This window comes from Lutjanus erythropterus, chromosome 2 (assembly GCF_056507025.1).
Source record: "Lutjanus erythropterus isolate fLutEry1 chromosome 2, fLutEry1.hap2, whole genome shotgun sequence".
NCBI classification, from domain to species: Eukaryota; Metazoa; Chordata; class Actinopteri; order Lutjaniformes; family Lutjanidae; genus Lutjanus; species Lutjanus erythropterus.
Window position 1 is genome coordinate 4,927,844 of NC_139318.1, and position 23,294 is coordinate 4,951,137.

Consider the following 23,294-nt stretch of genomic DNA (forward strand, 5'->3'; position numbering starts at 1 on the left):
AAATATCCAGCAGTTTAGACAGCATGGCCTTATTATTGGAGACACTGGCCTGCCAGTGATGAGCATAATCCTTTCATTTAACTCACAGTGGTGAGTGTGAAAGCTATCCAGTCCAGTGGTTTATGGGTAGTGGCAGCAGCATGAGTACACAGGACATCTGTGGACAGTACTGTGAATTGTTCAAGCTCTGTTTTGTGATCCACAATCCAGCCTGAAATTTTGAGCAAGATGACAACCAAATTCATAACTTTTATAATGTCATGCTTTATCAGTAAGATCTCCATCAAACTTCAGTGAAAGTACTAATACCACACTGTGAAAATACTCCACTACAAGTCCTGCATTCAAAACTTTACCTAAGTAAAAGTATTATCAACAAAATGTACTCAAGGTTACTGTTATATGTAATGGTTTTTGATTAATATTAATGCTGAATTAATCTGTATGTTGCATTTTTACTGCTGTAGATGTTTAAGGTTGAGCTCATTTACATTATAAACACTTGGCTAGTTTAATCTACAGCAATGCATCATGGTCTATAAGATCATCATATATTTGTAGCGTGGCTGTCCCGTGGGAACCACAAATCTCTCATCTTTTCATGGTGTCAGAAAAACAGCCTGTTTTCAGCTCTGTGACGCCACATTTTTCAGATGATCCATGAGGATTTTAAAGACTTTATTTAGCTTGAGAAGGAGGATTTTCTCAACACATTAGGGAACACTTCATCTTTCAGTTGATCACAAATATTAAACATTCAACACATCTGGAGATTTTTTTAAGAGGAGGGTTATGAAGACTTGTAATCTAAAATTAACTAGTATCTTTAGATCTCAAACAATAGTGGAGTAAGTAATTGTCTCAGAGATGGAGTGGAGCAGAAGTATAAAGTTGCATAAAATGTAAATAATCAGGTAAAGTACAAGTACCTCAAAATTGTCCTTAAGTTTCATACTTGGGTAAATGTATTTAGTTACATTCGAGCACTGGATGGTAAGTACAGTGTTCTTATCACTTGTCCCAAGTCACACATACTGAGACCATGTCCCTCGATGAAAGTCAAACTACTGCAGGACGGATACTTTTCTAAAGTCTGTCTTTGATCCAGTGGCTGTGAGGTAAGCAGGACAGGCTGTCATCAGTGATCACTGATGTCAATTAAACTGCACCTAACAGAAAAATTTGCAAGTCACCACAAGCTACGCAGATTTAGGCAGAATGTGACATAATGGAAACTACCACAAAGAAAAGGAAATACAGCTACAACAAAGACTGGAAAACTACTTGTCTATTGTCTATTGTTGCTGCTGAATCAACCAGAGGGCAAAATAGAAAGATGTTACATGTAAGGAGGCAAAATAGAAATGTTCATTTTATAATGTCAACATTTTAGACTACCTCTCAGCTCAGGGTGGCTCAATATCACTTTTTCATGTCTGATACTGTCAGTACTGTTTTTTTTTCCATCTCTTAAACAACTAAGCTTTTCATAATACCTTGAGTGTATGAATATGTGCTACTGAATACACTTCACTCAGACTAGCCATCTAAAAAACATCATGCTCAAATGGTCAAACAGATTTTCTGCTCCTTTAAAAGAAGAAATTCACAGCCCACAACATGACTCAGTTACACTGCTGCTTCATTTTATCTCAATATTTTCACACACAGCAGCGTTTTTGATTAGTCAGCACCACCAACATTTCAAATTAAAACACATTTCATCTGTGTTACTTGAAGGGTCGGGAGGGTTACTTTAAAAAATGTATTCCACTACAGTCACTCATTACCTGTTAAAAAATGTAGTCAGAATGTAATACAGGTATCACAATATTAAGTAATGTGACTTGATTACTTTCCATTACTTTTGGATTACCTCAATATAAAATATGATGAAATTGTTTAGCCTAATATAGTGTTTTTATTATCATTATCATCAATTAATCTGTCAATTATTTTCTCAATGGGAGGTGTTCCGGGCATGCCCCACTGGGAGGAGGCCCCGGGGAAGACCCAGGACACGCTGGAGTGACTATGTCACTCGGCTGGCCTGGGAACGCCTTGGGGTCCCTCCGGAACACCTGGAGGAAGTGTCCAGGGAGAGGGAAGTCTGGGTGTCCCTGCTCAGACTGCTGCCCCTGCGACCCGGCCCCAGGTAAGTGGAAGACAATGGATGGATGGATGGATTGTTTAGTTGTTTGGTCCATGAAATGTCAGAAAATGGTGCAAAATGTTGATCAAAGCTCAAGATGACGTCCTCAAATGTCTTGTTTTGTTCACAACTCAAAGTGACAAACTGTCACAATCCAAGTCAGACTAGGCCTCTTCAGTATGAACATTCCTGACCATTCTTACTGACATTTCTGCATCACCATATATTACCTTGACGTTTTATTGAAAACATTTACACATTAAAACTTTACAAACAAGAAATAAATTCATTTAGGCTGAGTTAACAGGCCATCTCATTGTTTTTCATTTCCTCTTATCAGGAAAACATCAGAACATTTTAGCCTGCTTTATTAATGAGACACAATAAGTGCATTTAGACAGAATTAACAGACCTTCACTTTTTCCTATCATCAGTAAAACAACAGACACATTTTAAATGCTTTTAGAAAAAGAGGTTGCGCTTCAACAATGGGCTTCTCAGTGGAGTGCTAAACCCAAAATCCAGTGAGCATATTCCAAAAAATTGAAAGGTACATCTCAAGTCTTCAAGTCAGGGAGGACAAAATAGTCACATTTCAGGTATTTATTTAGTTCACATCACAAAAAACAAATTCTTACACGTTTCGGCACAAAGCCTTCATCAGAGTGTTTGTAGTACTGTAGTTTGCGTTTGTAGTTTGTAGTACTAGTTTTAAATGCTCTATAAAAGCTGTACTGCAGAAATAAATCTTAAATTTGCAGAATTTCCTCCATAGTCTTTTTTATTTATTTGGGGACCCAATTAAAATCTCCTGTGACCCACATATGGGTCCCAAACCAGTGTTTGGGAATGACTAGTTTAGGCTAATGGATCATACTGGATTATACTTTTTGTCTTCCTCCCCTCCCAATGTCCGATTTAGTGATTTTGGTCAGTATGGGCTTCAGCTCATCCTTACACTGGTAATGTGTTCCTCATTTGGTTTGTTGGAATATGGTCACCCTACATAGGACTGGGAACATCAGTGGTTTGTGCTCTTGTCATTTCTATATCTTTGTGTTTTGACCAGCGCAAAACAATGAAACTGAAACTCAACTACCTCTGAAACTTCTGAACAGCTGTTTAAATCAGTCTGATCAGTCTAAAACCAAATGAATCCTGATCTTCTGTAGGCTACTATGTTTTACAAAGTGGGTCCTAAACATTATGAAAACCTGACAAGTGTTATTTATCCTTTACGTCCCAGAATCCACCTGACCCACTTCCAGCCTGCATCCCGTGCGATTATTATTTATCATGATAACACGCTGCAGCTCTTCCCTCCTTCACAGAGTTCCTCCACATGTAGTTCCACGCAGCAGAACCTGTGAGTGACAGCTCGGAGACGACCCGCCTCCATCCCACCGCAGCCGACCAATGAGGCTGCAGAGCGGGGACGAGCCTTCAGCGGCAGCCTCTTATTTCTCACTACAGTAACCCTGAACACACACAGGCAGTCATGTGACGGCCATATAGTAGAACTCAGCCAGCGCTCAGTCAGTCAGTCCAGTCTGCACACAGGGCTGCTGCTGCCGCTGCATGGCGAGTCTCAAGGGCAAAACCCGCTCTGGCGATACGCAACGGATAAAAGCATCCATCCCGCGCCTTCTGCTCTGGGATTATATCTGCTTTGAGTGAACAAGGTAAGACTGGAGCTTTTATTTCGTGAAGTGGTGCGTTCAGGGGTGCAGCGTGTGTGCGCGGTGCCATATGCTGCAGCAGGCAGGACGAAAACATGTTTACGTTGAGAGCGGAGACGCGCGCCTACTCATGTGTTATGCACCGCGGTGGGGACGGCCGGAAAAACGCAGCACGCACTCCTAGGTTATATTGTGATTGTGATTTCTCTCTGGTCCAGTTTAACAATAGAAGGTGAAAAAATGAATGAATTTTGAATGAGTTTTGGTTTGGAGCTGCGCGTCTGACGGGATTTCTAACTTCTCTGATCCGTGCTGCATGCAAAATCTGATGGTTTTGCTCATGCAATGGCTATAATTGTAACTCACTTGTAAAAATAGGACAATTAGACTTTTAATTACAAATACGAGGCTCCTGCTGTGACATTATAGGATATTATATCCAAACGTTCCTCTCCAAAAACCATGTGAAATGAATCAAAATGTGTCCGAGACAGCAAAAACGTACCAGCTTGCGTTATGTAATGATCAGTCTGAGGGCCGATGTGTGAAATCTGTCCCCCTAACTTCAAAGGCAGCGCTGTGACTGATTTACTGCTCTTTAATTGTACGTAAACAAGCAGACCAGGTGATTTACGCATGCAGTGCAGGAGCGCACGCTGCTCCCGGCTGCCCCATGTGGTGTTTGTGATAATAATGTTGACAGTTTTTTTTTTTTTTTCCCTGGTTGGGTTTACTCGCGGTCAGTCGGACCATGCAGGGGCCCCTGGAAAGGGAGGGAGGATAGGGGAGGGAAGGGAAGGAGGGGGTGAGTATGACCGACGCTCTCTGTTCCAGGAAAATAACCTATTTATGAAGTGTATAGTGGGACATGATCAAAACAAGTGTGATCAAGTGGAGCAGAAACTACATGTTCTCTCATTGTTTTTGAGCCATACTTAACACAACTTTAGAAGCCTATTGAGCTACAAGTCAAACAGACTGATGCTTAAGTAGGGCACCATACAAAGGTTATTGAATGATAACCCTGTTATAACAGGAGATGGGTGAAAACATCTAGTAGAACTACAATGATTAATCAGTTCATCGATTCTTTTTCAACTATTAAATTAATCACCAACTATTTTGAGAATTGATTTGAGTAATTTTTCAGGAAAAAAGTCATGTCTTAATAGAATTATAATAGCAGTAAGATAAAGTAAGAACAAAAATAAGCTCAAATAGAAAAGGCAGTAATGCAATTACATCAAAAAGTAATATTGGTATGATACTGAGAGGTAATAAAAAGTTATGTTGCATCAGATAATGAATGTAAAAATAGTACATGATATTAAATGTAATATTTTACATGATAATAATGAAAAAATAATATTGCACATGATTTTAAATTAAAATATGACATTTAAACTAATCGATGAATTAAGAACATGATCTACAGATTACTTAGCAATGAAAATAATGGTTAGACGAGTCCTGTAGTAAAACAATAGATGGAAAAAGAATGACTATGAGTCACTAATGTAGTGTAATGTGTTTCTATTTCTGATTATGATCTTGATTCACCGTTTGGTCTATAAAACATCAGAAAACAGTGACAAATGTCCAGCACAGTATCCTCGTGCACGGAGTGATGTCATCACGTATGATCAAGGAGCAGCAAAATTCTGGTGTTTGAGAACCTGGAACCATCAAATATTCAGAGTTTTTGCTTGAAAAAACATAAACGGCTAATCAGTTTTCAAAAGAGTTGCTGATTAATGTTTTTTAAACTACTAATCCCTTAATCAAATAATTGTTGCATTTCTATTTGTAGTAAAATCAGAAAATAATATGAACAACTGTGACTGATTGACTGAATGTAGAATTTCTGCTGGTTGTTTTTCTCCCCATGTTGATGGTTGTGGTGTTTTTATACAACAGTCTCTCCAGTGTACAGCAGAGCTCCTAACCTGTGGGACTCAGGACCCCCCTAATCTGTTACAGGATAAATCTGAGGCTCATGTGATCAGACGGAATCAGACTTGGTATTATTTGCCGACACATAAAAGGAATTTGACTCTGGATTTTCATTGTTCTCAATGTACTCATACAGCAGTAAGACATACAGCGACAAACAAGGACAACAAAACTGAACAAATAAAAGTATAGAATGGTAAAGAATAAAGACTGGACACCATAAATAAAAGTCTATATACAAGCCAAGTGTTTCAGGAGGAAACTATGAACAAGTAGGAGGAAACTATGAACAAGAGATGAAGATTAACAGGACAAAAAACAGAGGACACATCACACAAAATTGTGTATTCTTAACTCAAGGTCTACATACTGGATTTAATTTGGAGCTTTCCGCTGCATCTTGTGGCCTTTAATCAGCTACTGTCCTTAAGGTCAAGAATAAACTTCACAATCAAACTTAACAATTTCTATGATGCCCATGTCTATAATGCATTACAAACACTTATAATGCATAATAATCTGCCTATAGCACTGTGTAAATATAGTTATAAGCACTCATAAATATTCATCATGCTTAATTACAATAATCATAACACATCATAAAGCAATTTATAGTGACTTAAAAGGTCAAATATAGTTTCTGGCCACAAAGTGACTTTTTTTCTTTTTACAAGGCTCATAGTGTATTATAACGCATGCTGAATGAACAATAACCCTTAAAGAATGATTGATTGGAAAGAGAAGATTAATAAGAATCTTAATTGAGTATATGTAATTTCTAATTATATATCCTATTTGATTTAACAATGTTTTTTTTTCCTTCCATGAGAAATACCAAAGTCAGGATTAGGGGCAGTTCATCAGGGAATTTCATTATGTCACATAAAACACCCATTGACTTATAGCAGCTTATAATCCTATCATAATGCACTATAACATTGACTAATTAATGCATTAATGTATTACAACTATGAGAAAAATATCATCCTTGCAAAGAAAACATCTGTGACTAGTAATTATGTATTATGTTAATTATGTTATAAAATATTGCAAATATTTATGAGTGTTTACAACTATAATTATACAGTGCAATATGCAGATTAAAACACATTATTTGTATGTTTATAATGCGATATAGACAGGCTTCAAAGAAAAGTTTTCAGGACTACAAAAAATGACTGAAAAGACTCATTTTGAAGGGGAAACATCACTGTTTGTTGTAACTGTAACTGACATCTGAGACAAGGGGTCACAGGGAGGCATTGAGTGTAAGGAAAGTGAAAAAAGTGCTGGGAACCAGTGCAGTGGATACACTGTTTAAAACAATAAATACATTCCACAGTGACGCAGTATCCTTGTGTTATATCATAAAGTTGTTTTTTCACTGTGCTGTGTCACTGCTTTCAAATGACAGCCCCATTCAACTATCAACTTGCACGTCTAAAATGCTGCTGCAGCACTTAAGAATTTGCATACACTGACTGTGACTAGACTCTTATACAGGCTGACAGATGGATCAGAGGATATGGAACCATATACATTCTTCAGTAGATATGTATAATCACCTAATACTCTTACTATAAAGTCAGACTGTTCTTTTGAATTTGAGCAGTAGGCACATGTGGGATTAAGATTAACACGCTGTCTTTGTTTATTTCTGTTTAGACATATTGTATCCTGGCTGGAGACCTTGGATTGCACGAGTGTTTCCCCGACGCTGACTTTTTCCACCCTGAGAGAGCACACCAGGTGTTCCACTATCTCATTAGAGTGGGAAGTGTGTCCTTGTGACCTTGGTGTGTTTGGCCTAACTTTCCCAGCAACACACGGAATACTTCTCTTACAAATCATCCTAAACACAGACTCTGAATCCAACCAGAGACAGCGGTTTGGCACTGTCCAGGGATGGTGGATAACTCCCCAGTTAGCGAGGGGACTTTTCTTCCTTACGGTGGCTCTCCACAGGCCTATCGGCTGTCGGACATGGTGACAGACCTGGGCTCCTATCAGGTGATGCCTTCGCCGTTTTCAGAGGACGACCTGAGCGAGTCATCCAGCCCTCGCTCGTGTTCCAGCCCAGACTCCCAGGTGCTCAGCTCCAGCTACGGCAGCAATTCTAGCGCTGAGAGCCAGGACAGCATTCTGGATCACCTGCTGTCCCAGGCCTCTTTAGGAGGGGCCAACGGTGTGCCTGCAGGATCTGTGGCACCTATACCATTATCAACCTTTCTCTGGGACTCACGGAGAGATGAGCCCCCCAAACGTGAGCCTGTAAAGGAGGAAAATTTTCACTTCCTTCCCTGGTCCAATGTGGAGACTGAGGAGCAGCTCGGAGGGTCTTTCCAGCCCACGCTGGAGGAGATTGAAGAGTTCTTGGAGGAGAATATGGAGGTGGTAACAATGAAGCAGGAGGTCAGAGAAAGTTGCCCGGGGTTGGGAGTAGGACTGGAGGAAGCTTTCGGTCTAGAAGTTGGCCTGGAGTGGTGCAGGGAGGCGTCCCCTGAGCCTAAACTGGAGCCAGAGGCCAAGTATTCAGACCAAACTGTCCCCACTGCCAACACTGCTGGCCTGGCCCCTGCTGCCTCCACTGAGACCAAAACTGCAGTTAACTCCACACATGAATCCAGCACAGGAGCCAAGAAGGCCTCAGGCAGCAAACCTTCATCAGAGGACAACAGCACAAGTGGCAGTGGGATGCCGGTCATCCTACAGATCCAGCCCCTTCAGATCAAGCAGGAGCCCACAGTAGCACCTCTAACCCCAGTAGCCCAGCCCCCACAGCCCGCCCCAGCCTCAGACATCAAAATTGCGCAGCTGCTGGTAAACATCCAAGGTCAGACCTTTGCCCTGGTGCCCCACATCCTGCCCTCCCCAAGCCTTAATGTCTCCTCCAAGTTTGTTCGCATTGCGCCTGTCCCCATTGCAGCCAAGCCTCTGGGGCTCGGGGATGGCACAGCCACCCAGGGATCAGGGATTCTTGTTGGAGGCCAAAAGTTCCAGAAGAACCCGGTGGCGGATCTTATCAAAATGCACAAATGCACTTTTCCTGGCTGCACCAAGATGTACACCAAGAGCAGCCACCTGAAGGCCCACCTGAGGAGACACACGGGGGAGAAGCCTTTCGCTTGTAACTGGCAGGGCTGCGGATGGAGGTGTGTACTGGACTGATTAAATCAATGTATTTCACCAGACATTTAAAGGGAAGGTCGGGCACTTCTTCTTGTGGATGTCCAGTCAGGGTTGATGGCATAATATAGTCAATTAAAGGAATACATTTCTCAGTGCTGCTTTATTGACCAAGAAAGCTGAGTTCTACTGCTGTTCATCCTGCATCCAATGATGACACACTGATGTTGCATGAAGAACTGCAGGCTATTTCAGCTTAGATTTCTAGTCTCCTCCTCTGGGTAGTCAGGGGGCGTGTTAGATGAGTGTCAATACCACTACCTACCAGTACCCAAAAGTGCCTTTTTTCAGTACTTTACTTTCTTTGCATTAAGAAAAATGTAATTTAAATTGTCAAAAACTTCCAAATGTCTCCATTTCAACTTTTTAGTATTTGGTATTTTATATACCACACAAAATAGAATCCCTCCTTCTCTCATCTCAGAGCTATCCCCTACAACCTGCAGCCTGTCACTCTGTACTCTGAGATAGTCTCACCCACATGCACTCCCAGGTATCGAAATTTGGCACCGACTGATTTAACGAGAACTCGTACTTGGTAGCACCAACGAAATTCTGTCAGTAACCCTTAAAAGTATGAAAGTAAGAGTTTGGTACCCAGTCTAGGGTTGTGATACAAGGTCACATGATCACGGGTGCTGGAAGCTTGTTTTGCGATGTATGCTGATACATGTAGGTACTGCCAACATGGATCCGTTTGCAGAAGAACTCGGCTTTCTTGGTCAATACAGCACAACACTGAGGAATTTATTGTTTCAACTGACAACACTGACATCCACATGAAAAGTTCAAGTTTATCTCTTTAAACATTGCAGGCCACTAGCTCACAGCATCAAACACTCACCTCAGACCAAGAAAACTAAAGAAGAAGATGGGTCATTACATCACTACAGAACATTCTGTGCTCCAGACTTTTGTACCCGTTGTATTGAAGCTCATAGGAGGTGCAATGTCAATCATGCATGTGATTTTAATGTTTTAGAGGCATTTTTTTAATGAAAGATCATAGATAGGTTTTGAACTAGAACTAGCACCAACATCCAGCACCAAACAAAGCATACAATGTTCTACAGTGATGTAACGACTATATATGACTGTGATTTTAGTTTCCGGGTCACAGACAGAATGATCTCTGCCCATTCAAAATGTCCATAACTGAAGAATACAGGTTTTTACGTTTATGTGTTTGTTATCTTAGCAGATTAGACTCAGTGATTGGCTCATGTTTATGACTGGTTATATAAAGCCTGTTTAAAGGTTTGTTTATTCGCTAGACTGAGCAATAACAGCAGACTCCAGCGTTCGTCTGCATGATTTAAAAGGGCTTAACCCTCATTTGTTAGCGTGGCCTGTTGGCTGGAAGCAGCAGTAATTATATGTCAGTGGGGCATGTCTATGCGCCGTGCATGGTGTCACATTGCTCAATGGAACCAAGTGTGGTGCAGATTTTAACTGACACTTGAACTGACCTGTCACTTTAAGGGTCATCTATTAGCACTGGCGAGGGAGGGTCTTGAGAGCCGGACCCCCCACACCCTCCCAAAGCCCAGAGCAACTGAAAATGAGAAAAGCAGCAGCTCTGCAACATGAATGTCATTATTGGTAATAGGGTTCATTACCATGGAAGCAAAGCTTTACTGGCTTTCTGTTTGTGGAATGTCAGCAATATGCTTCAGCAGAGAGACGTGGTCCTCACAGTTATTCAGCTATCCATAATAGAAAGGCAGAGGAAAAACAATCATACTGTTTTCTTTTCACTAAGCCCTACAGCTGAAGAGCTCTTAATGGCTGTCATGCAGCCTCCCAAGTGTTAATTGGGATGATGTGAGGCGCTGGCAATATAGATGGGTTGGCTTGCACAATCACACGCAGTGTCAGGCAGTGAGATATCTGGGATGAGCAAGAATAGCTGGGGTGTCTTTTTTTTGCAGATGTAAACTAAATCTGGGACGGAGCATGTGGGCTGCAGTCACATGGGCACAACATGGGCACCTCCTGTTGAGACTCGACAGCTGTGCAGTTGCTGGGCCAGTATGAGTGTGTGTGTGTGTGTGTGTGTGTGTGTGTGTGTGTATTTGTGTATGCTAAAGCAGCGAGATCTAATTTGGAACCTGCTGTGTGTAATGGAGAAAGGCAGAGAGAGAACTTGGATGTCTTCATCAGTGAAGCAATTCCTCTGCACATTAAAGTAAAGCGTCTTTTTACATTCATCAGTTTGAAAGTGTGTGTTTATGTGTGTGTGATGGAGTGTGACTCAAGCTCAGAGTTGCCAGAGTTGAGCTGGCTGTTTTCCTGAGGACGTCAGGTCAGCCAGTGAGACTGACTCAAACTGGTAAAATGAGTGCAGCGTTCTCTTCCTCAGCCATGTTCTCTTTAGCTGCAGTAGTTGTGCCAAACAGATGAATCAAGTGTTGTCATATCAAAATTTTGATAGCAGTACCCAGTTTAATATCATGATACTTGATACCAAAATAATACTTAAGACTGAATTGATTCTAGTTCAGTACTAATAGATCAGAGACAGAATGTCTAAAGGGGACATTAACCCAGGACATAAAGTAAACTGCTGCAACACCATGAGACCCACAGAGTATACAAAATACATTTAGAATGAAATCTTATTTCATTTTAATTCACAAACATGAGGGCGATGCCATGCTGAGGAAATTTTCCCAGGGTTAGAAGACCTGGTTACCAATTACAGCTGACATTTTACAAGAAAAGATATTTGTCTGTAGAACGCTTACTTTGATCTTTAACATTAGATCTTTAGGTCTTACTTTGAACAAAATGAATGCTTAGAAGGTTAGCTCATTATGTAGTTTGGAGTTTCAGGTCTATCAAACATCCCCCACACTGACCACGACAACTGTACCTGACGTCCACAGACAAGTTCTAAAGTAACGCTGACGTTAAGCACACACTGGCTGTAATGTTAGCTTCTTGTCAAGTTAGACTTTATTTAGATAAATTAGCACCAGCTAATGTGCTCATGGTAATGTATTTCACAAAAGTATACTCACTTTTATGTCTGCCTGCACCTGATGCTGGGGCTTTTTACAACTGCCCTTCCAGCAGAGTTCAGTTTGTACAACAGACACTTTTACTTTATAACTGTTGCATCTGCTGTCGGACTCAATATTGATAACATGTTTAGAATTTGGTACAGCTATGATTTGGGTCTCTGACTAGCCCTTTTCTCCATAGCAACATCAGCTGAGGCTCATGGGTATTGTAGCATTTAGTCATTTGCTATTGCACACTGATGCAAAAACATGATTTCTCAGTAGAAGAAAACTTTGGAATTGGAATTTAATTTTAAGGAAAAAGACACTTCAAGTTAATGCTTGTTATCTGATTGCACTTTATAAAGGTCAGTGTTTCCCCTACCATTGCCCCCCCCCCAAAATAAAAAAAATCTTACTTTTCTTTACTTAAAATGTATGCACTTGTTTCATTTCAGCTCAGTGTGACAGTCTTTATTGCATTTTGCTGTCATTTACTGTTGCGCTTTCTTTCCTCCTCCTTTCTCTCCTCTGCTCTGCACACACTGAGCGGAGCAGAGGAGAGACAGCAACAACTTGTTACATTGCTGTAAGTAGCAAAGAAAACTTCTCAACAAGTGATTTATTAATGGAATCCATCTAAAACCAAAGATGGACAGATGTCAACCCCAAACTAGTCAAGTCAAAGCTAGCCAGATAGTCAGCTAGCTTTCAAAGACGCCCGTCTTGTATATTGCATCAGTTGCTGTGGCCAAAACCCATCCACCCTCCCAAAGCAGTTAACCTATGGGAAACACTGAAGTTAAATTAAATGAATGTTGAGTTAGCCTTTGTGTAAACCATTACTTAAAGGGACAGTTCACCGCAAAATCCAAAGTACATATTCTCCCCCTGGCCTGTAATGCAAATAATTCAGCTAGATTTTTTTGGTGTGAGTTGCAGTGTTTTGGAGATATCAGTCTTAGAGACGTTTGCCTTCTCTCCAGTATAATTTCTAGTAGTGAGAAAGTAATTCTGGTAGATTCTACTGCAGAAAGAAAGTAGTTCCTACATGAAACTGCTCACAACAAGGTCTGCAGATTATCTTGAGTAACTGGGTCATCATTTCTGGAAAGAGATGCTGGTTTGGAATTTTTCAAATGCCTTTTTTAGTGCTTTGTACTCAACAGGACTAGTGCAATTTAGCCTCAGTATACTGAAGAGAAGGCAGACATCTGTATGGCTGGTTTCTCCAAAACTGCAACTCAAACCAAAAAAAATCTGGATGGATAAATAGACTAGACTACTGGGTCCCCACTGATCTGAATACTCGGCAGACATTCTGTACCAGGACTTGCCACTCAGTGGCAAATACTGACATGTTGTGTGTGTTTTTCATGTGTCTTGCATGTATGCACTCATCATATGGTATGCTTACATTTAAATGTGCTTGAACACGTTAGGCAAACTTTATCCCAACCAGCCAGCTGTTATGTAATTTGGCTTCTACCTGCCACAGCTTGCAGACATCAGTCTTGTAGGAGCCCCCTCTTTTAAACGTTCAGGTACCGAGGGATCAATAATATCCCTTAAAAGCTTTGTTTGGTCCGTTAGACTATAGTGCCAACCTGGCAACGGGCCACCAGTCATGTACTGTACTTGTAAAGCTGTGCCTGTCCTAATATATGAGGGGAGCTGCAGAAATTTGTGCAGTAGTAATCCAGGCTGTGTGTTCCAACTAACAAAGGACTCTTGTCTGTACACAAAAGGCAGGATGTAGTTTGGATGGAAGTGTGTGTGTGAGAACCAGTGTGTGTGTGCATGTGTGTAACCCACTGTATGTGATGGGGTAAATGAGGGGGCCGACTGAAGGAAAAGAAAAGTTGGGCAAAATGTGAAAGAAGGAAAGGAATGGAGTGAGGAGCGGAGAGTAACTGAGATTTAAAATAGAAAAGACAGGAGAAAAAGTGCTGGTGCTGGTGGTGGCTCGGGGTGGGGGGGGTGGGGGGCGAGGCGGCAGAGAGGCAGATAGAGGGGGAGAAAAAGGCCTGTTTCAGTTTTGCACACAATCATTTGAAGGGAGAAGCAGTGAGGAAGTGGAGCGAACAAAGACAAAGTGTTGAATAGTTACCATGACTGTGGGCTAGGAACGTCCAGGCTGCCACGCTGCATGAAAGGGAAGAGAGGGATCAGTCAAGGTTCCTCATGGACTGAGAGGAACAGGGAGGGAACAGCTCGATGGAACGATGCACTCAGTGTGCTACTGTACATTCAAATGTATCACAACGTAGCTTTTTACAGTGCAAAGTCTCTTCCGGGGAGATCGGTCTGCCAAATTTTTAGATTTTTACTAGATTGTTTTCAGCTTAGCTCATAATATTAAGAGAACATAGACACTAAAGCCATCCTCATGTCTCCAGTCCTGTAGATCAGTGCCTCCAGTGCTCCATGCTGACACTAAATGCTATATCAGATGCTACTAAGACACTAACATCATCCATCCACAGTAACCATTTTGTGTTTGTTTGTGTTATACAGCATGAAGATTAATTCGTGTTAAAAAGAAATTATGATCAAATTAGCACAAACATGACTGAATTTAGAGCAAAGGCAAGGCAAGAATTAGCTGCTGGGTAGAACTTAGAGCAAACGTAGAGCAGAACCAGGCTCAGGGTGGGAAGCCATCTGCCTCAACCTATCCTAGACCTACGTTTTGGCACAGGGCTCCTCTACAAAACACCAAAAGCCAAATGAAATGCAGTGAACCTGAAGCCTGAGGGGCTCCTGAGGGTCTGGGGCCCTAAGGCAGTTAACCATTTCCCAGTTGGTTATCCAGCCTTGTGCACAGCTAATACAGGGACATTTTTTTTGAGGGGGGCATGGTTTAGTAAGCAGTCATTTAGTCTTCTTCCATAGAGGGATTTTTACTTTTCAAATTCTTTGTAGTGGAACCCAAAGAAAGATGCTTGGAGAAGTTTGGATGGCATTAATTTGTCCATGAACAGGAGCCTCTCCTCCATGAGTAGACACCCACTTCCTTTTGTGCGGTGATATGGTTGGCAGGTGTAGTTCGGTAGAAAGAAAATAGTTCCTACATGAAACTGCTCACAGCAAGGTCTGTGGTTTATCTTAAGTTACCGAAAGTTTGTCAGTCTTCCTGTGTGGCACATGCTGTACAACACAGTACAAAAAAGGCAATTCAGAGAGGTCTTACTTATGGTAGTTACTTTGTTACGTCCTGTAGGAGTCAATTTAGAGCTTTAGAGCACATCGAGCTTAAACAGTCATGTTAATCCCATGAGAACAGAGAAGCTAGTCTCTGCTAGTTGAACACAATCGTGTCATATGTTGTTTCAATCTGGCATATAAACTGATTAGTTAAATAGCCTACAATGGTTAGCTGTAGTTTGTGCTAAAGTGTTAGCATGGATTCCAACCATTCACTGAGAATTTTACATCGATTACAGATTTAAAAATGCCTAAATATTCAGACTGTCCAGTACAGTTGATGTCTGGTATATATTTTTGCTTCATAGAGAGCATGATATCAGCTGTGTTACCCAGCTCTTTCAAGCAGACTGTTGGAGGAACGAAGCTGGGGACTCCCTGGGGGGGTTTCTTAGAGTAATGTGCCCACACACGAGGGGAATGCTTAACTGGAAAAGAGAAACCTCCATACACTTGTACAGGATGCAGTCCACCCCTCTCTGTCAAGGTCGGAAAAAGAGGGCTGCACAGGATCGGCTGCTTTTCATTCCTGCCTGCTTTGACAGATGTGCCAGCCCAGTCCTACACTGTTTTCTGTTGAAAGGCAGTCTGCAGTGGAGCCTTTTTTTGCATGTTTTTTTAATCTGAAGAAATGTAAATCCACTTATTCTGGATTTACTTGAACTATATAAATAAAAACGCTTTCAGCTGACAGGAAATGAAAACAAATCCATTTAAAAGAAAGAAAGAAAACTGCTTCAGATTGATTCAGTTGGCACTAAAAGTGGATAAAAAGATTATAAATCCTCCGTTTCTCCAATACTTTGTCATTTCACAAAACAACAGATCCGAACCATATAGTGGAACGTCAGACTTGAGGGTGGCAGTGATGGTGTTACTGTTTACAGAATGAGTTTGTACATCAGATTTGGATGCACACAGTTGACTGGGAGGAAGGCTGATGCATGTAGGGAGACCTGCCAGTCTGTGTGGGTTCCTGAGATTTTGAGGGCAAGGAAACATCCCAGCGAGTAGCATCGTTTGTATGCCCAGTATGTGTGTCACTTATTCTTGAGGACTGGGACAAAGCCAGATTTTTAGGGGCTTTTGATATTTACTCTTCAATTATGCTGGAAAATATATTTTAAAAGATCAGACACGTGACTATTAAACCTTGTAACGGACCAACCTCCATTACGTTTTTATTAAATGCAGACATCAACTCCATGAAATGGAAAATCTGATGGAGTTGATGTTTTACACTTACTTTGTTTTTTAAAGTGTCTCAGAGTTCTCTTTATGCTAATCAAAATACACATTTTAAAACCAGAATTCTTATTTAGCTTTTATTTAGGACTACAAAGTTGACGTGTTATGGTTGAGACACATCTAATAGCAATATTACTCAATGAATTTGTCAGAAAATATAAAGTTCACCAGTGCTTGAGCAGTATTCCTGCCTTTTTTAAATCAGGAAGTGAAACAGGGGTCCTTAGGGTATAACTTACCCTTCTTATGCCTGATTAAGTTGCCAAAAATCTGGGATACAACTTTAATTGCCCAAGATTTTTACAAAAAATTAAAACAAAGATTATTATAATAGCACATCTTTAAAGACATTTTTAAATTATATGAATTCTTGTGTGGGACAAGGGTGTTTTCTGGAACAGAGGAAGTTTAGGATTTTCAAAGAATTAGGCAAACCAAAACATGGCATATATTTCATATATGTATTACATATATTTCGTATATATACACATCTTAAAAGAATACATTTTCACCAAAAAATTATTAGTGTTAGTATTAATCATTTTTTAAGTTTTGTTTGCCCCAATTCTCAAGAATTCCCCTCCTCTACTGAGACTGGATAACTATGGGAAAAGTGAAAGTGACAAGTGCAGCGTTCACCCGAAGCTGAAAATTCTCAGGAACCAGGGGGGGGAAAAGTGCAGCTGTCTGTTTCTCTTACACTTTGTCATTTCACATAGCAGCAAATCCAAACCAGATGGTGGAACGTCAGACTTCAGTATGACAGTGATAGTGTTACTGTTTACACATTGAGACCATCTCTACAAACTAAACTGTTTGTGGATCAGATGTGTATGTGCGCAGTCTACTGGGAAACAGTGCATTATATGAAACATTTGTTGGAGCCATTAGCCTTGCACGTCTGAAATTTCATCCCACATCCATCCCGCAATGATGATTGTGACTGCCTGCTCCACATTACAGTAAATATATCCTGAGCATGCAAAGTCAAAACCTCTGTCGAATAACTGATCCATCTACCCACTGGTGGATTCAAGGAGGGGGCATAGGGCAACCACCTCCCCCACTCCCACCCCCACTGTCCCAGTGTTCAAAATATCATAGCAAAAGTGCCCTCTTGGATGTTCCTAAGGTAGATTAAACATCATAAAGTACCTGCTGGGGTGCACTTCCAGTAGACAAAACATGGTAAAGTGCCTTCTAGAGTGCCCTTTCTTTGGACAAACTATGATAAAGAGTGCTCTAGAGTGGCCTTTGAGTGGACAAACCATGATAAAGTGCACCCTAGGGTGTCCTCTCAGTAGGACACACATGATAAAGTGACCTTGGAGTGGCTAGAAAGAGGCTTTTACAGTGCCCTTCCAGTGGACAAACCATAATAAACTGCCCTCTAAAGTGTCCTTCCCGTAGAAAAAATGCAATAAAGTGCATCATGACTTTCAATGCGCTGTTGCCCCATTGCATATAGCTGGTGCCCAGTTTTTTTTTCACTCCTGCCCCTCCAGTCCATCACTGCATCCACCCAAGTCATTGTATAGATTTGATTAGCTTGTTTCAGTTTTTTACAATCAAGCCTGTGGTAGGTGTTTTGGGAGGTGATGGAATAGTTTTATTGGCAGTGTCTCCCTGAACAAACTGCTGTCAGATGCTGCATGTAACTTAATCATGTCTATCAGCACAGCAGCATTACTTATAGCTCTTTGCTGTAAGTTTGTTGTATCTTCATGTGACGGAAAGTCCAGTGGGTTTTACTGCAGCTCTTTATGTGTTGCTGCTTAATTACAGGGTGCAATTATATCGATTCATCATCTTGTCAGGTCAGCAGAGCAACATCTGGAATGCAGAGGCTGGCTGGGGACAGTCAGTTTCAGAGAACCGGGTTGCTGGGAAGAAGCCCCGGAGCTGTCATCTTTTTGGCTCCAGCCAAGTAGTGTATGGCTCACATGCTAACCCCATTGCAATGCTTTGCTTGTCCAAATGAGTTACAGGCAACTGAGCTCTAGCATCAACATGTGAGGCATTCTTGCTCACGATGGATAATTACGCCAAGGAGCTTGGTGGGAAAATTTCTGGCCTCGGTAGTGGTGCATGTTAGGAAAAACACGGAGTAAAATAATAGTGCAAGGGTGGTGGAAAGATCAAGGTTTGTGTCCCTTTTTTCGATTGCATCATAAAAGCACTTGGCAAGTTTGAAGCTGTGAAATAACTTTTGAACACATGTTTCCTCTAAAGAAATGGTTTTGACAGATCTATTGTCATTGTTTGGTCAGAGGAGACAAACGTTTTCTCATGAACAGAGGTGTTTCTGGTTGTTTTGTGCAACTAGTTTGATACATGTGGAGTGCGATCGTCTTTGCCAAACCAAACACACGTGAGACGGACTGCTAAATTTGGACTATTCTTCTCTTATTCATTTTCTGTAGAGGTGGGACTTGGCTGTGAAGTGTCAAGTCCCACAGTGTTAAACAAGTCATCATGTGCCCCTGACCAAATTTAGTGCCAAGTCAGTCTTTATAGAAATTATCTCAGGGTATTTGCCATATACAGGTCTAGACTGTATTCTTTATATTATTTACAGAGACCACCATGAACAAGCACTTGCCGATTCTTAACAGACAGAATCTTCGAGTACAAGCAGCCTATGGTGGGTGGCCATGTGTTTTCACTGGTTGCATTGACAGAGATGAGATGTAAACATTAATGGTGATCTCCCAGTGAGCTGTAACTAATACCAATGAGCTAGCCAGCAAGGTAATACAGTGGCAGGTATATTATGGTAGAACAATTTTTATCTTGAGGAACTGGGCCATGATTTATGGAAAGATATATTACTCTTGGGTTTTTAAAAGGCAGACATCTCTACAACTGATATCTCCAAAACTCAACAACTCACACCAAAAGAATCTAGTTAGATAAGCGGTGAACTGTTCCTTTGAAAGAAAATCCATTTTCAGGAAATGACAGTGACATAATTTCTAATCTTTGGGTGTTGGAAAGATATCATTCCAGGTCAAAATGCTTCGGTCCAAGTGAAGTCATGAGTCATTGATGTTAAAGTCTTTTATCAAGTTGAGTCTAAGGTCATCAGATTTCTGGCTCAAGTACAATGTCATGTGACTCAAATCCAAATCATGTGACTCTCGGGATGAACTGCCTCTTTAAAAGTATATCCGTTGTCAGGAAAAATAAAAGCTAAGCCACTGCACACCTTAATGACGTTATTTTTAATCTTTGGATTTTAGCAAGTCAAATCAGTTTTTTACCAAGTTGAGTTGAAGGTCATCAGTCAAATCAGTCATTCAGATTCCTAACTCAAGTCAAAGTCATGTGACTCATATGGGGTGAACTGTCCCTTTTAGAAGTATATCAGTTGTCAGGAAAAATAAAAGCTGCACACTAATGAAACATATGAAGTCATTCCAAGTCAAAAGGCTTAAGTTCAAGGGAAATCACTGCTGTTTTTTTTATTTTTTTTATTTTTATTTGAATTTTTTAAAAATTGAAGTCACTGCTGTTAAAGTCAAGTCAGTCTTTTATAATGTCGAGTCCTAGGTCCAAGTCACATGACTGGAATCAAGTCATGTAACTTAGAGTTTTGGAAGGGTATTAAGTCAGTCCAAGTCAAAAGTCCAAGGGAAGTCATGAGTCATTGCTATAAAAGTCAAGTCATTCATTCATTCATTCAGTCCAGTCTAAGATCATCAGATTCCTGACTCAAGTCTAAATCATGTGACTCGAGTCCTCACCTCTGACTCTGTTTGCTGAATATGAAACACCTCCTGCTCTTTGTCCTTTCAGGTTTTCCCGGTCAGACGAGCTGTCTCGGCACCGGCGGTCCCACTCGGGCGTGAAACCCTACCAGTGTCCGGTGTGCGAGAAGAAGTTTGCCCGCAGTGACCACCTCTCAAAACACATCAAAGTCCACCGTTTTCCACGAAGCAGCCGGACAGTTCGCTCAGCAAACTGACGCCCCGCTCAGATCACTGGGAGCACTGGGAATGCTGAGACATAGGCCAAGGGAGCAAGATGTGGGCGTGGATGTACGGGTGTGTGCGCAAATGTTTGCGCCTTCATCAAGTCAATTTGAGTGTGTGGTTGGAGGCACGCCTTGCTTTTTGTTCAGCAGTCTGTGATTGTTCTAATTTATTATACAAAAGTAAACCAACGCGGTTACCATCCTGTTATCAGCTAAAAAGGTTGTTGTTGCTGTTGGTGCTTTGGTATGTTGTACTCCTTATGTTTGTTCTGTCCTTATCGCCTGCCTCAGCAGAAGATAAGATAAGCTTATTTTCATTCAGTCTGGATTATGTGATAGCTTTGGTAATAGCCTTTTATGTCCATTTTACCTGGATAAAAACAACTGCCTTCTATCTTCCTGAAAGCTGCCAATGTCTTGGACATTCCTCATCTTATGCAATGTACAGGAAGTCAGATTGAGGTTCTTTGGGGATCCTCATTAGCTACTACCAGAGTGGTAGTTACTCTTCCTGGGGTCCACAGAGGTTTCTGCTGTGAGGTTGCTCTGATAGCTTTGTCCTAGTTTTCATGCCTTGCACCACAGTTCATCGACAGTACGGTTTATTATTCAACTTTGCATTGATGCACAGGGAGATAACGGTTATAATATGTGGACATGAACTACTGATTGCATAACAAAGTAAGGGAAATCTCACGATAAGCTACGGGGAGTCCGCTCACATTTTACAGCAACTTTGTGAACCTGCTGATACACAAGGAGGAAGATGACATGAGAAATGCAAAAAAAAGTGAAACACAACTAAGAGGTTAAGCGCACAGTGATTGTTAAATTGGCCTTCTGATGTGTGTTTAATGATCTTCGTTTATTGTGTTATTAAGCTAAGTCATGTGTACCTATTTGCTGGTCTTTTTGTCTCGCTTCTCTGGCCTTACTGAACCACAAAATCCTTACTGGAGAGCCAAATGGTTTGGGAAACAAAGCTTTTCAGTGATCCATATTTGGTAGCACTTTATATTAAGGTGCTTGTAAGAAGCATTAGTTAATAGGTAATAAGGCCCTTATAAGATGCTTATTACATTAATATATGTTAATAAAACTATATAAGTGGTAATAATACTATAATGACATGCTTATTGTTAGATGAGACATTTATAAACGCTTATAAGAAACTTGTGAACAGTATATAGACTACTGAAGAATATTAATAAAAGCCTTTTAACTTCTTATAATTGTATATTATAGCCTTATAATAGCATTACAAACACATTTATTGAGTACAAATAACTTACCTCTTATGTCATTTGTAAACTTTTACAAAGCTTTTGTTGTTGCTTTATTACTATTACTACTATTATTTCTACATCCTTTATTATGCATTTATTAGCAGATCTTAGCAAAGGAAAAAAGTATGAAAATAGTAATAATTTTAAAAAGATGGGTAATTGTTAATAAGTGCATAATAAAGGATTAATTAACGTGAATAAGCATTTTTCAAACATTAGATAAAGTGCATGCAAAATGCATAGTTAACTGTTGATAAGTGCATAATAAAGGATTAATTAACCTTAATAAACACACACTTTGTACGACCTCACACTTTAGGTCCAGTAATAGGAGTCCAGTCCAGTCCAGTAGTGATAAATGCGCAATGAAGTATGTAGAAATCTTAATAAAGCAACAAAAGATAAGTAAAGGTTTAAAATAACAATAGGTAAGTTAACCTAAATAAATGTGTTTGTAATGCTATTATGAGTAAACATAAGGGACTCATAAGGATTTTATTAACATTCTCAAGCAATCTATAAACTGTTAACAAGTTTCTTATAACACAGCTTCTAAATGTCTTATAATCTAACAATAAATCTGTTTATTTTACTATTATAATTATTATTGACACATATTAATTAATAAGTATCTATAGTGGTGTTATTACTTATTAACTAATCTTATTACAGGAACCTAATATAAAGTGTCACCCATATTTGAATGGGGTGTGAAGTGAGGTCATAGTATGGCCCCTGTCAGTCAGTGCACAGCCATGGAACTGAATGTCTCAGTCTGCTATTATTATTATTATTTGAACTGTTGTTTTGCTGACGATTTGACACAGAATCTGCCTCAACTCTGCTTTATTTGTTACTGGAGACACCCTGACAGCCTTCGCCCTCAGTCGGCACTTATGTTAAGGTGACATCAATGGACACACTACACACCATGGTGCTGAACTACCAGGAGAATGAGCTTCTGGGAAATGTAGTCACAACATCCCCTTTGAGGCCATGACACACTTTGTAATTGCTCTCAGACATTGTTTGCTACATGTAGCCTTCCACGCCCCGCTGTGAACTTGCAGGGGTGTGACAATGCCGTCCATGCGTAATTCATGTATGTAAAGCGACAACGAGCAGGGGTACACAACATTGTACATCATTCCTTTCATTCAATTTTTGAATTTTTAATGCTTGTGTGAACACAGGTGTTTTATCGCATCCTATGAATGTATGTAAATATGCAGGAGTGTACATGGCTGCATCCAGGAAACACACAGAGACTATTCTGATACCATATCTTAAAACAAATCAGTGGTTGTGAAGATTTCTAGTGTAAACCCTAAATGTGTACATAACTTAACGTTTCAGTACATATGAATATATTATATATATTTTTTCTTTGTTCTATCCAAGATGCATTTACAAATAAACCTGAACAGAAACAAACATGTCTGTGTTTTCTTTAGTAAAGCTCTTCCAATACTATTTTTTCCTTTCTGATATGATACCTGAACTTTCAGCTATTCCTGAGTAGTGATGTGAAACTAGTGCATAACACAAACAAACAAAAAATTATTACTTTTAAAAAATATTATATTATTTGTTTTTATAGAA

General features: G+C 40.3%; 1 protein-coding gene across 1 annotated transcript; it reads left to right on the plus strand.

Annotated features, from left to right (window-relative positions):
• Positions 1-3,643: 3,643 nt before the first annotated feature.
• On the plus strand, positions 3,644-21,753 carry LOC146331073 (Krueppel-like factor 15). Its single transcript, XM_084726662.1, has 3 exons — positions 3,644-3,834; positions 7,450-8,936; positions 20,229-21,753. The coding sequence occupies exons 2-3, from the start codon at positions 7,690-7,692 to the stop codon at positions 20,395-20,397; spliced, it is 1,416 nt and encodes a 471-aa protein (XP_084582788.1). The 5' UTR covers positions 3,644-3,834; positions 7,450-7,689; the 3' UTR covers positions 20,398-21,753.
• The last annotated feature ends 1,541 nt before the right edge of the window (positions 21,754-23,294 follow it).

Bases quoted from the DNA above. Each gene is read 5' to 3' on its own strand.
- LOC146331073 (XM_084726662.1), top strand. From the start codon at position 7,690: ATGGTGGATAACTCCCCAGTTAGCGAGGGGACTTTTCTTCCTTACGGT. The intron at 8,937-20,228 runs GTGTGTACTGGA...TTGTCCTTTCAG, and splicing joins TGGCAGGGCTGCGGATGGAG to GTTTTCCCGGTCAGACGAGC.